General features: G+C 42.9%; 1 protein-coding gene and 1 long non-coding RNA gene across 19 annotated transcripts in view; one reads left to right on the top strand and one right to left on the bottom strand.

Annotated features, from left to right (window-relative positions):
• Positions 1–14074, top strand: part of LOC144297901 (uncharacterized) — a 29408-nt gene that overhangs the window by 7516 nt on the left and 7818 nt on the right. For all 7 annotated transcript variants that reach the window (XR_013364797.1, XR_013364798.1, XR_013364794.1 and 4 more), the window contains 2 exons: positions 9389–9550; positions 13082–13910. This is a non-coding gene — a long non-coding RNA (uncharacterized LOC144297901). The remainder of the gene's footprint in view (positions 1–9388; positions 9551–13081; positions 13911–14074) is intronic.
• KIF16B (kinesin family member 16B) overlaps positions 8743–14074 on the bottom strand; it is a 314538-nt gene continuing 309206 nt past the window's right edge. For 2 of the 12 annotated variants that reach the window (XR_013364784.1, XR_013364778.1), the window contains 3 exons: positions 11765–11842; positions 9488–11482; positions 8743–9266 (listed from right to left, as the gene is read on the bottom strand). Coding sequence is in view for 1 of the 12 variants with exons in the window: in XM_077872137.1 (XP_077728263.1) it covers positions 9234–9266; positions 11765–11842 (111 nt within the window). In the remaining 11 variants the exon portion in view is untranslated. Of the gene's footprint in view, positions 9267–9487; positions 11483–11764; positions 11843–13168; positions 13259–13772; positions 13876–14074 lie in introns of those variants that run through there. The other 10 variants (XR_013364782.1, XR_013364780.1, XR_013364779.1 and 7 more) reach the window with 10 other exon arrangements.

Below are 14074 nucleotides of genomic sequence, written 5' to 3'. Positions count from 1 at the left end.
ATTCATATCAGAGAGAGAGAGAGAGAGAGGGAGAGAAGCAGAGACACAGGCAGAGGGAGAAGCAGGCTCCATGCAGGGAGCCCGATGCGGGACTCGATCCCCAGTCTCCAGGATCAGGCCCTGGGCTGAAGGCCGCGCTAAACCGCTGAGCCCCTCGGGCTGCCCCTGGGAAGGGTTCTTATTGGCATAGCTGGGATTATGTGCCATTTCCAACCAATCACAGTGGCCAAGGCAATGTGCTGCTCTAATTGGCTAGGCCTGGGGCCCATACCCCCTAGGGGGGCAACAGGGGTTGTGGGTCCTTGTCCACTGTAGTGTGGGTGGAGGGGAAGGGTGGTAGGCATACCCTGAGGGTGATATGAGAAGAAGGGGGTAAGGATGTTGGGCTTGGTAAAACAACTGATGTTCATTGCACTATTAGCTATCATGGAAGCAATTTTCTAGAATGACTCGATGTCTAAGAGTTTTATTAGAGTCCTGTGTTCCCTAGACAAGAGACTCTGAGATGGGGAATTAAGGGCAGGTGGTGGTTGCAAAGGATTCTTGGGACATAATCTGGGAGGGAGGAAGCGTGGGAAGCTGAGTTGGGCAGAGGGAGGAGTTGGGCTGTCATGAAGTCACAACAGCAGCTTCAGCTCAGCCCACAGAATGCTCCAGAGGTCAGACAGATTTTCCAACTTACCCTGAACTGAGGCAAGGGGTCAGCCATCTGTACATCTCTTGAAGCAATCATTGGACTGACCCAAGGGAAGGGTTTTAGTCTTGGGGAGGAGGCTCCCCTCGTCAAATGCAATTCTTGGGGGAGGGACACAGGTGAGTGCTATCACCAGGCAACATTCCCAGAATCTAGAAAAACAGTTGTCTCATCGGAAGGGGAAGGGGAGATCTGGGTGGAGCACAAGAATGAAGTGCCCAAGTAGGGAGGCAGTGTAGTGAGGTGAATTAGAGTAATACTTTCCCAAATGTGAGGCAGTGGGCTTCAGACTCTATTCACCCTGGTACCAGACACCAGTGTGGCCTGAATGCAGGGATCTCAGGAAAAGAGAGGTGGGCAGCAATGCAGGCAGGCTGAGGCCATGCAGCAGTCTGAAGCACTTTGTGCTAAAATGATGAGGTAATGAGAGACATTCTTGAGCACCGACTGTGCTAGTCCGTGCCAGGTTTTTTTCTATCACAGAAGGGATTCTACAACTATTGGATGATGAGAATAAAAAATGTCTCTAATTACTCTATAATTTTGCAAAGGTATGAGGAAATTATTTTATTTTATTTATTTTTAGTAGAATTAATTTAAATACTAGTTCTTGGGGTATTGTTTTAAGAAACTTCTTTCCCAATCTGAATTACAGTGAGCATACTAATAGCAAAGGAAAGAGGGACACAAGGCTTGTACTAAATCAGTTCAAGGACAGGAAAAAGAACAGTTGTTCAAAAGTGAGCCCCAGGGGTGAGCAAAAGTGTATTCCTGAAAGTGTGTCAAGGGGAAATCAATTTCTAAGAAGAGGTAGGAAATTAAAGGGAAGTCTTTTTAAAAATGTAATCACAGAACTCATGTAATTTTTTAAGGCTTCTTTTTAAAGGAGAATCACAAAGAAATCCAGAAAATTAGGTATAAAGAAGGGTAGGTGTTCTAAAACAAAGAACAATGAGATAAACATGGTGGGACACAGTTTCTAAGAGGAAAAGACAAGAGAAATAGAGACATAAGAATCTTTCACTTGCCCTCCATTTTTACCTGCTTTTTTTTTTTTTTTTTAACAGGAAATATTAACCGGGAGTTTGTAACTGAGCCAAAGAGGTCCATGGATACCTGTGATTAAATATAATATTGTGTACATTCTTTATCCATGGATCTCAGCAGACCCATAAAAGGGACCGTAATTCCCAAATTGTTTAAGAACCAAGGTCCCAGCCCAAATAATGACTCCAGTGAGTAAATAGTTGTAACAGAAAGAGAAGAAGTTTGGGAACTTCTTTCACTTCCTTTTTGAGTAGATTTCTTATTTTTATGGTTCCAAATTAGAAATATATATTCTGAAAAAAAAAAAAGAAATATATATTCTGTGAAAAGTTTCCATCCTTCCTCTGCCTACATCTACCTAAGTTTCCTCCATATAACAAATAATGTGGCCAGCTTTTGTGCAGCTTCCCAACTGTATCCTCTATAAATTTGTGTGTATGGGTGTACACATGTGTGTATATGTATACCACATATGTATATATACACATATGTGCATATATATGGTACATAATATGTATTGTATATATAATATGAGCAAATACACATATAAGTACACAATCATATATATAGTATATGACCATGTATATGTACCAATAACATATATTACCATACATATTTATGTATTCATTAATGTATGCATGTTTTCCCCCAGAATAGTGTACTAGACACTTTTCTCCTTTTCCCCCACTTAATATATCCCTATCTGGGCATAAAAATCTTTCTCACTATTGCTTAAAGCTATTCATGAACATACCATAATTTAACCAGTCCCTCAATGATAACCTCTTGGTTATATAAAGATACTTTACAATTATGGCAACTGCAATAAATAAGTTTGACCACACGTAAATTTGTACCCATAAAACCATCTGTAAGGTAAGTTCCTATAAACTGATTAGCTGGGCAAAATGAGAAGTGCATTTGCAATTCATTCTTTTGAATATGTACTAAATTTTATTAGCTCTAAATGAAGGTGCCTATATTCCCACACTCAATGGAGTGTATTAATATCTCTTTATCTTTTTTAGGGTAATATTTGGAAAAATATCTCAATCAAATTTTATTCACATTTCTCTTATTTTAGGAAAGTAGACTTTTTCATCTAAGTTCCATTTATATTTACTTTTCTGTGAACCATCTATGTACTTTTCCCATTTTTCTATTGATTTGTAGATCTTTATATATTGAGGTAATTATCCATTTAACAGGTACATCAGAGTGAGGTTTAAGTAACTGTCAGAATGTATGACCGAAGAAGAAAAGAAGAAGAAGAAGAAGAAGAAGAAGAAGAAGAAGAAGAAGAAGAAAGAAGAAAGAAGAAAGAAGAAAGAAAAAGAAAGAAGAAAGAAGAAAGAAGAAAGAAGAAAGAAAGAAGAAAGAAGAAAGAAGAAAGAAGAAGGGGGAGGAGGAGGAGGAGGAGGAAGGAAGGAGGAGGAGGAGGGGAGGAGGAGGAGGGGAGGAGGAGGAGGAGGAGGGGAGGAGGAGGAGGAGGAGGAGGAGGGGAGGAGGAGGAAGGGAGGAGGAGGAGGAGGGGAGGAGGAGGAAGGGAGGAGGAGGAGGAGAAGAAGAAGAAGAAGAAGAAGAAGAAGAAGAAGAAGAAGAAGAAGAAGAAGAAAAGAAGAAGAAGAAGAAGAAGAAGAAGAAGAAGAAGAAGAAGAAGAAGAAGAAGAAAAGAAGAAGAAGAAGAAGAAGAAGAAGAAGAAGAAGAAGAAGAAGAAGAAGAAGAAGAAGAAGGAGGAAGAAGAAGAAGAAGAAGAAGAAGAAGAAGAAGAAGAAGAAGAAGAAGAAGAAGAAGAAGAAGAAGAAGAGGAGCTCACAGAAGTTTAGGCCTCATGGCCTCTAGTGGAGGGTGCCGCTGTCTTGTTTGGATATCTGCCTCTGAATTTTTAATTTTTTAATTTAAAAAGGTATGTTTTACACAGAGGAAATCATTAAAGCTGTATGAAGGAAAGAAGAAGAAAGAAGCAGCAGCAGCAGCAGCATTATGTAAAATGTCCCAAGAGGAGTAGAAATATACAACAACAAAATACAGAAAGAATTAGAAGGAATCAGGATAACTAGGCTAAAAGGGATAAAAGACAAAGGATTCCTGAGAGTTAAAAATCAACTTAGAAGGGAGATATGGAGATATGCTATAGAATAAGGCCTAAGTGATGTGTTAGTTAAGATAGGTTAAATACAAGCAACATATATACCTCAAAATGCAGCAAATAAAGTATAGTAGCAATTCATTTCTTGCAACAAATAAAGTGTAATAACAATTCACTTATTCACTGGGGCAAGTGGCTCTCCTCACTATGATGATTCAAGGATATGCATTTACCCCCCAGGGTCTTGTCCTACTTTGTATCCATTTGTTGAAAAGCAAGTATGAAGCAGGCGCACCCACCTCTTAAAAGCATTGGCCTTGAAATGGTTCACATCACCTCCAGTTACATTCCGTTGGTTGGAAGTACTCACAAGTCCATGATGAGCTGGGCCAGTAGCCACTTCCCAGCTCCAGCTGGGTTACTATGGAGGTGGGGAACAAAGGTTTGTGGACAGCTAGCCATCTTCACTACAACTAATAAGAGAGACACAGGGATAGATCTGTACTCAACACTGTAAGAAGTAAGGACAAAAGGTGTTCATAGTCAGCAGAAGCCCTTGCCTGGCCTAGCATACCAAGATGTAGGTGGTCTGATGCTCACGCCTGCCCTGCTGCTGAGAGCAAGGACTGAGCTGCCTTCTGTGTTCCCTGTGATCTTCTCTGTGTCTAGAAAAGTGCCTGGTACATTGCAGATGCTCCATAAATACCTTTTGAATAAACAATTTTACAGCAAACAGAAACAAGCTGAGGCCAGAGGGTGGGGAGGTACACTACCGAAGAGCTGTCTTGCCAGGGAGGGTCAGAAGACAGCTCACGGAAGCTCAGACCTCAAGTCCTTCCTGCATCTTGGCCCTGGATTTTTTTTTTTTTTTAAAGCAGGAATCCCATGACTCTGGGGTCTTCTTGCTTGACTTGGAGGACTTCTTAGCATCTGAGCCTGACTTCGTATTTCCAAAGAAACTCAAAGTGATTTCTTAGCAACCTTTCAAACTCCTACTAAGGTCTTCTTTCTAAAAGTCTTGGGTTGTAGTATGTAAAAAAAAAAAACATAATTTTGAGTATTTTGTTACTACCTTCCATGCCTTCAGCTCCTCCTCCTAAATTCCAGTTCCTCTTCCCATTCCTAACCTGCAAAGAATGCAAGCCTCAAACATAGCATGCAGTTAGGTAGTTGTCATTCCTATTTTTTCCCTACAAATATGTACTTTGGTCCCATTAAATAGCATAACAAACCGGGAGACTTTTGAAGCAGCAGTCAGGTTAACTGGATCTGTTCATCAGTATTTCAGTCTCAGGACCCACCACTGTGGACTCAGCTTTACAGCCTTAGCAGCCACTCTGCTAACTGTACGCATGGTCCCTGGCATGATGCTGCGCTCCAAAGCTATGGCCTCCAGTGGAGGGTGCTGCTGTCTTGTTTGGATATCTGCCTCTGAATTTTTAATTTTTTAATTTAAAATGGTATGTTTTACACAGAGGAAATCATTAAAGCTGCATGAAGGAAAACAAAATAAGCCTGGGCATAGCTTCTAGTGGCAGAATTGATGTATGTGGTAATTATGTTAGGGTTTCTGCAGGGGGAGGAATAAATGGAGACATAATCTGGGCTTCTGCTCCATTCTCTCCTGACTTAGGACAGGTAAAGCTGGAGGATCACTAAGCATTGATGCTGACCAGATGGGCCCCATGGGATTGGGTCAGCAAAAAGTGCAAAGAGAGCAGTGGGCATCTTGAAGCATATATTATGTCCAGAGTGTATTGGGTTTCTGTATATATCATCATACTTAACCACTGCAACAAACCCGGGAGGCCCTCTCTCCATGTCATAGTCCAGAAAGTGAATTTACCTGGTATGAACAGCTCTACAAATATGGATGCAGAACAGATCCACAGTCTCTTCTCAAAATGCCTTCAAATCAGCTGAATTTTGTTTCAGATTTGGAAAAGGAAGCATGAGGCAATGACCCTAGATTATGTGACGACCCATTAGGGACTGAGGGGAAGCCCCATCATCATTAACAGCAATATTTCTGCAGCAAAACAGGGATATTCTCACTGGGAGGGCTCAGTAAAGATCATAAATAACCTCATGCACTTCTGGTCAAGATTTGCCACCTAATGAGACTCTATCAATTTGAAGAGGAAAAAAAACCTTTCTTATTTCAGAGCATTCTTGGAATCATAAATTTAAAATTATAGACCTTGATTTCTTTCCTGTGTCATTTCCTTCCTTCCTTCCTTCCTTCCTTCCTTCCTTCCTTCCTTCCTTCCTTCCTTCCTTCCTCCCTCCCTCCCTCCCTTCCTTCCTTCCTTCCTTCCTTTCTCCTTCCCTCTCTTCTTTCTGTCCATCCACCATTTAGACACTAGTGTGGGTCCAGTGAGATAAAAAAGTCTTATTTCTACCAACAATCACCTCTTCTTCCACCCCAAACAGCAACAAACAAAAAGATTCCATAATTCCATGATCAAATGATGTGAAGAAATTGTTTTTTAAAGATTTTATTTTTAAAATAAAAATCTCTATGTTCAGCATGGGACTCAAACTCACAACTCAGAGATCAAGAGTTGCATATTCCACCGACTGAGCCAGTCAGATGCCCCATGATTTCAGGAAATTTTGGACAAAAATACCTCTTTACTGCATCAATTATAGGGAATCTCAATATTATAAAATGCCTTAGAATTTCCTCAAAAGGAGATATAGTGTGGATTTGAACCATAAACAACCACGGTGGGCTTTTAAAGACCGTGCTCCTCTCCTCAATGATCCATGGTGTGAGTGCCCTGTGCACCTGGTGCTTCATTGTATCTTCTCCATCTCCAGAACAGCATGGCTTGTGTATTAGCTTGGGTAACCTTAGCCGAGGCTTCTAATGATCCTGAACTTTGTCCAGAAAGATCCCAGACTATAGGGATCTTTGAGTGCTAATGCTATATTTTATATATATATATATATATATATATATATATACACACACATATATATAAAACATTTTTATATATAATAAATATATATAATATATATATTCCTGGCTTTTGACAATGTATTATATATATATATATATATATATATATATATATATATATATATATAATAAAGTAGAGGTTTATTTTATGAAGGGAGAACCCGATTTTCTCTATTTTTTATATTTTATGCATCACAAATAATTCAAAGATTTTTAAAAATAGAATGTCACATTTCTATAAGCAATTTATCATCAGATTTAGGGGACAAGATGTTCTGATATGGATTCTAGTAGAAAGTACACATTATTTCAATGCTTTGATACATTTAAATCTTTTTTAAATCATACATTTAAATAAACAATACTGGAGCTTATTATCAATTGTGGGGGCCTCCATTTTTGGAATTATATGCAAAGAATACAGACACATGTACACTCACATGCAGTTTAGGGAAACTTCATGATGTAGCTAAAGCAAATTATCAAAGTGTGAAAAGCAGAATGCTTTCTTAATTTGCTTTTTAAAATTTAGAAATGGCTATAAAAAATAAAATATAGCCCACCATAAAATTTCTGAAAATGGAAAAGAGATTAGAGAAAAAAATGAGATATCTGTTAAATCCACTATCATATATATATATGATATATATTTGATATATATATATATATATATATATGCTTGGTTATAATTAAGTATAATATATACTTATGCATACTTACATACAATATATACTTATATATAATATATAGTTATATATCATACTTAATTATATACTTAGTTATATATACTTAATTATAACATAATGTATATATGTATACATTTGATAAAAATAGGGTTTCTTATTGTTATTTATTATTAATATATTATCTTTTGCTATTAATTAATATATTAATGAATTAATGTACAGGATGGATATTATATAATAGCTGATATTAATATTCTATTAATAATCCTATATTTTAAGAATGTGACCATACTCAGAAGCTACCACTAATTGAGCTTCTACTATAAGTTAAATTTATACATACTATAAATTTCCATCTGCACATTCCATCACTTAGCTATTCCCACTCTCCCATAACCTGTTTTTTTTCACTTAACATGGTACTTATATTTTTATGTAAATAAATGGAGACTGCATTCTCATATTTAATAGCTGCATTGCATTTTACTGTAATAGAGGCACCCTTATTAATTTAGCTATTCCTTTATGGGTATTATTCCATTTCATCAAAATCATATCAGTGTTTTTGTTGTTTAAGTACTACCATAAGTGTTCATGTATTTTTGTGCAATTGTCTGATTATTTTTATAGAATTCTAAACATATATGTCACTATGTAACAAACCATCCTAAAATGCAAAAATACCTTAAAAGGGCAACTATGTATCACTTCTCACCATTGTGGGGGTTGGCCGGGCTTAGCTGGGCAGTTCTTCTGCTCTGTGAGGTGCTGGCTGGGCTCGCTGATCCAGCTGCAGTCATGGGGTCAGCCAGAGCCTCTCTCTCCATGTGGTCTCTCCAGTTGTGTAGCCAGCCATCCTCACGCGGTGGCTCAGAGGGCCAAGACGGCAAAAATGGAAACTGCCAAACCTCTGCAGGCCTAGTCTCTGACATTGTAATGCTTCACTTATGCAGCATTGTGTTGGTCACAGCAAGACTCCACGTGAGCCCAGATAACTGATGGAAGAATGGGAGCTCAGATTGCTAGAGGGTGTGTGGGACAGGAAGGGAGGAGCTGCTCTGGCCATCTTTGCAAACAGTCTACAGAGAAGTCTGAGCACAGGAAAATCATAAAGGCTTTTGACAAATACTGACCCATAGAGAGACTCATCAGTAACACCCCTAGAGTAGAGAGTCAGAAATCAGTTTCTCCATTTATTACAGTACCAGGATCTCTCTAAACTTTTATCAGCCTGAGGTGTCGCAAATGATAGCCCAGGGATGACTTTACTTGAATTTTTAATTTCTAGTAAAGCTGAACATCTGTTGCTATGTTCCATAGCCACGTTAATTTCTTTTGTGGATGTTAATTGTATGTTCACATTCTTTGCCATGTAAAAATCAAAGAGTTTTAAAAAGACACTTAAGAAAACAGATTGTGAGCCTATTTTCATCATTTTGAAAGAGTGCTTTTCATGTGTTATCAATTCTTTGTCATGTATGTTGAAAACTATTTTTCCATGTTATGTTTTGCATTCTTTATGATGCGAACACTATTTGCACCCTTTCATACCCACATCACTCCCAGGTTCAGTCCCAGCGAGCCTAGATTCTTCTGGGTACCCCATCTTCTCAGGCACGTCCTCAGGGTGAGTTCCTGGGCTGACCGTCTAGTTTGTGGAGCATCTAGAATGCTGGTTTAGGCAGCTCACTCAGGGTAATGTGCTGGGTGACATATCTCACTGTGGGCTGCATTCCAAAAGTTTCTACTAATCATGTTGGAGAATTTCGTAGTTCATACTGGATCTGGGAAGAGGAACAGCCAGTTTAGGACATCTGAGTTATCACAGCAAACCAAGATCTCTCATTATCCCATGGGAACCAAATTTAGCTTGTTGCTTAGTCACTGTTCTTCTCTGTGCTTGTAGGGCAGTGCCTGGACACCACCAGCTTCCCCTCCCCAGCATCAGAGCCCAGCCCTGGCACCTCAGAAGAATGTCATTCAACAGCTGGCAGAGAAGTCATACCTCTTAGCACTTTCCAATTTGGAGCAGGTTGAGCAGTAGCTTGACAGGCCTGGAAACTGCATGGTGAGCCAGGCTTCTGTGGTGGGTGTTTGGTGGTGAGGTTATAGCCTCAAGTTAGCAATCAAATGCTACCCTAGGTATTCTGTGAAAGTATTTTGCTGCTGTGATTAAAAAGCCGAATGAGTTGACTTTAAGTAAGGGCGGTGTCTTGGATAATCTGGATGGAGACTGACTGAACCCATTGGAAGGCCTTAAACCCAGGACAGATTTTGGGAGAGAGACAGAGAGGGAGGGAACTCCATCTGTGGGTGATAGTTTCTGCCCATGTTCATGGAAGCCCGTACTTGTGGTCTTCCCTCCATTAACGCTGCTCTAGGGACCTCAGATTTGCTGAGCCAGCCTATGATGGTGTAAATGTCCTCTTTGGGAGATGATCTTAGCTCCCCAAACCCACCCTAGTCACCAGGATGCTTCAGCTGGTCCTGTACCTGCAGAATCCATGGGCCTGGGTTATGATTCTGTCCCTGGATGGGGCAGCAGAGAGAAAGCCTAGAAGGGCAAAGAAGCAGGTCTTGAGGCTTGGCCAAACATAAGCCTGCTGAGGACTGGAAGAAAAGAGGAGGAAGGACTGGTGGGCTAACTTGGGTGTTTGATGGTGGCGCATATACCTGAGGTGGTTGAGGGTCCTAGCTGAACTGGAGCCGAGGGGCTACCTTGTGCTAAGGCACTCCGGCACATACCTCTGTTTCGTTGTTTGTAAACCTAAGCCAGCTCTGCCTGAGGGCCCACTCAAACTGCTGGCTGAGAATCCCTACCCAGGCTCCTGGCAAACCTTCCCCCTCCAAAATCTGATTTCACGCTCTGGTGTGCCATGACAGTCCTCCAGGTTGGGCCGTCTGGCTGCAGTTGGCCACTTCTAGACTTCCTAGAAACCGGAGTGTCTCCCTCTTCCGTGTCCCACAGACATACACGATTATCTGTTGCAAATGGAATGTCTCTGAGCCTCTGGTTATAAACATTCCCTTCACTATTCATTCTGGCTTTTTACTAGAACAAGAAACAGCAACATATTTAGGAGCTTGGAAGCAACACCAACTCTAGGGCTTGGGGTAGCCCTTCCAATCTGTTCATGCTGAAGCAAGGGAGGTCAACCAACCCGAAACTTGACTTTCCTTTTCCTCCCAAATACTGAAAGGTGCAGGGATTTCAGCCAGAACACAATCTTAGAAGGCAGTGATTTTTTTCTGCAGCTCTGTTTTCAATGACATTGGACGTCCATCCATTCAATCTGTAGATCCCACAGGGGCGGATGACCACCCTGTCTGCCTCTCCCTACAGAGTCTTCCCCAGACAAAGCCCCCCAATTTTTCTTACTTCTTCCCCTTTGTTTCCTCCAGTCTTTTTCCGAGCAATAGCCTGAGAAATATTCTTAGAACATTAGTCATTAAGACCCTTAGCCCCCGACTCCAAACATACACACCAACTCGGTGTCATTACCATGGGATATGCCAGGTGCCAAAGCAGGGGAACCAGCAGTGAGCAGAGGAACGTGGTTTTTTTCTTTCCAGAACTCATCACTTAGGTGGACATCGGTCATGGAAATTGAAGGCTACCAGACAGTTGTTACCGGGCTTGTATTTGCCACGGAGTCCTGGAGTCTAACCCCTCACTGGGCACTTTTGCAACTCAGCCCTAGAGGGATGAGTGGTTACCCCAAACCCCACCCAGCCTCACCACTGCGGGTACCTGCTGGCCCCCAACACAGCGACCAGATTCTCATCTTCCTGTCCTGAGCTTATGATGCTTCGTGTTCCTGGGGAGCCCTGCAGTCACTTTCCTGGTGGATTCTGATGCCCTGCCTCAGGAGCCTTCCTGGAGACTTGGAGGGCTGGGAAGAAGCTCCTCTGGATCCATTTTCCTGTAGGAGCCATGCTGATGGGCCCCTGGTCTTTCAGCTGGGAGACTGTGGAAACCCTCAGACCCGTGAGGGTGGGCCTACGAGGGAGCCAGAGGGTGGGGAAACAGGAGAGGGAAGGAGAGAAAAGAAAGTGTGATGGGGGAGCGGGGTAGAGAGGGGAGAGGGCTCTGGAGCTGGGTTGCTGGGTGACCCCCCATCCCTGTTATTTATTTCACAACTGTTACCAAGCACCTGCTGAGAGCCACTGAAATGGTTTCTGCCATCTGCAGGCTGACAGGTGACAGGGAGGAGACAGATTTGCAAACAAACCCATGTCCCCCTCCCAGTCGGGCCGGAGGCGCCCCCTCCCCAAGGCTCACCAACTGGATTTTGGATGCTGAAGCTTTTTTGTTTTCGTTTTCAATTTCTCTCCCATAGGACTCTGTTGACTCTGATACCTAGGAAGGAGAAACAGGTCTGCTATACAGTAGAGTCAGACAGTCAACACATGTGACTAAATCAATTACTGGAAAAAAAAATGGAATATTCTACATACAATAAAGCCCTTGGCAACATACAGTCCTATGAATCTTGCAGATGCCTACACTTGTATAACCATCCCCACACTCAAGGTCGAGAATGGCCCCTCGCCCTAAAACATTCCCACCTGCTGCCCCTTTGTGGGAACTTCCCCCGACCCCCTTCACCGCCCCCCACCCCGCCCACCCCCCATGTCGGGCAAGCACTGAGGTTTCCTTTGCATGTAGTTCCGCCTTCACAAGATGGTCATATAAACGGAGTCTACCGGGAATTATATTAAGGAGTTGTTATTAATTTATTGCTTGACCCAGTTCTACAATAGGTGTTTCCTGCTGCTTTTTGCTATGTTTTCTTTGATCCCTTCTGCATCAGAGGATGATGTAACAGCACATTTAGAGAGAATAGAAAACAGGCTTTCCTGGGTGTCACAACCTGTTACTGGAAACGCCACACTGTCAGGGGCAGAGCTTCTTGCCTCAGGGCATATCCTGGGAGACAGAGCTCCCCGACCTGCCCAGCACCAGCCCTGAGGCCCCTCATCCTTGGTGGTGCCGGTCCAGCTCAGCATGACCCATCCCCCTCCCTCTCCCCCTGCGACCCCAAGCAGGGGCATAGCTCTCTGCCCCCATCCCTCCCATGGATCCCCAGTTGCTGCTTCCCCCGCCTGCCCCTAGGTCTTCGGGAGAACCCAGGGGTCTATGCCTGTAAGAGGCTTATGCTTCAAGGTAGGTCTGTCTCTGCCTTCGACCATTTCTCAGGATGGCAGGGGTTCCAGGAAACAGCAATTCCCTCAAGCTTCAAAAGATGCATTGCTCTGCACAGCCCATTGACACTTGGGCACACAGTGTCACATCAGGCCATTCTGTGTGTGCTCTCTCAGTCCTTCTGAGACATCTCTGGCAGCCCTCAGAGAGGACAAAAAAGCAAACTCAAACCAGTCCTTTCTGAACTAGAGATTTTTGTTATAAGGCAGTGGAGAAGGAAGCTCAACCTAAGTGCTTGAATGAATTTTCTGCATTACCTGTATTTTGCCGTTCCCCCTTTACCACGTGGATGGATGATGGCTAATTCTAGAGATTGCTTAAAATATGTCTTATCTATTCAGACTTCCCCTTTTGAAAAAACCTCACTTTTACTGAATTTCCTTGAATTCGCAGGTCTGGCTTTGGCTTGTCTCCACTGATAAGCCCTGTGACAGCGTATTTCTCAGATGGTGGGGGCTGTTACAGCTCACGCTTCTGTACCTGGACAGGATGAAGCTTTCTTTGTGATCAGATGTACTCTCAGCCACTTGTCATCCTCCACACCCGTGAGCCGATCGCCTGTCACTGATACTGGGAATTTTAATGAAAATAAATGAAGTTCTTTGAGTTCCCTGGACAGCATCCATTTTAAGAGGAAGACAAATACCAGCCCGGCCACTGTGGGCTGACTGGAGGGGTAGATGGGGAAGCAAGCAACTATTAAATGTCCATTTTGCTTCTTGAAGATTTCATTCTGATAATTGGAGAAGTTTGTGCCCCAGAGCCAGGAGGCATGTTCTGTGTCAGCCGCGTGACTGACTTGTGCTCCTCAACTCTTTGGGCAGGTCTCTTCTAGAACTCCTTTCCTGCATCACCGCCTCATACCCAAAGCGTCCCCTCCCCTTTGATCTACCTCCTGGGGTGGGTGAGCAGGAAAGCTCAAATGGGAAGGCAAGGCCTGGATTCCACGCTTGGCAGAGCCAGCCCGCAGCGGGGAGAAGCGCTCACGCAGAAAGGCCAACCACAGCCCGGGAGAAACGACAATGGAGACGACGCCTCCAACACCTTTGCTATGGGATGTTAAATGTTTTCGGGAAATACCTACTCCTGAGTTCAACAGCTCACAGCAGCCAGGAAAACAGCCGTTTCAGGGCTTTTGAAGGTCAACGTCATGGCCCGGTACCAGGAACGGTATGGCAATCTTGCTTCTCGTGGGGATAAACACAGACGAGTGATTTTTCAGGTGAGTAGCGCCCCAGATCCCCCGGGTGGAAGGGCTGAAGCTGTCCGCCTTGAGTGGAGGGAATGGAGGTGATCCCATACACAGGAGGAAGGGGGCTCTATGGGCTGCAAGACGGGCACAGAAACTACTGCATCTAATCCACGGCATCTAAACCTTGGGTCCCC

Source organism: Canis aureus, chromosome 26, assembly GCF_053574225.1.
Source record: "Canis aureus isolate CA01 chromosome 26, VMU_Caureus_v.1.0, whole genome shotgun sequence".
Taxonomy (NCBI): Eukaryota; Metazoa; Chordata; class Mammalia; order Carnivora; family Canidae; genus Canis; species Canis aureus.
The sequence above is the reverse complement of the archived record's forward strand: the minus strand, read 5'-3'. Positions and strand labels throughout refer to the sequence as shown.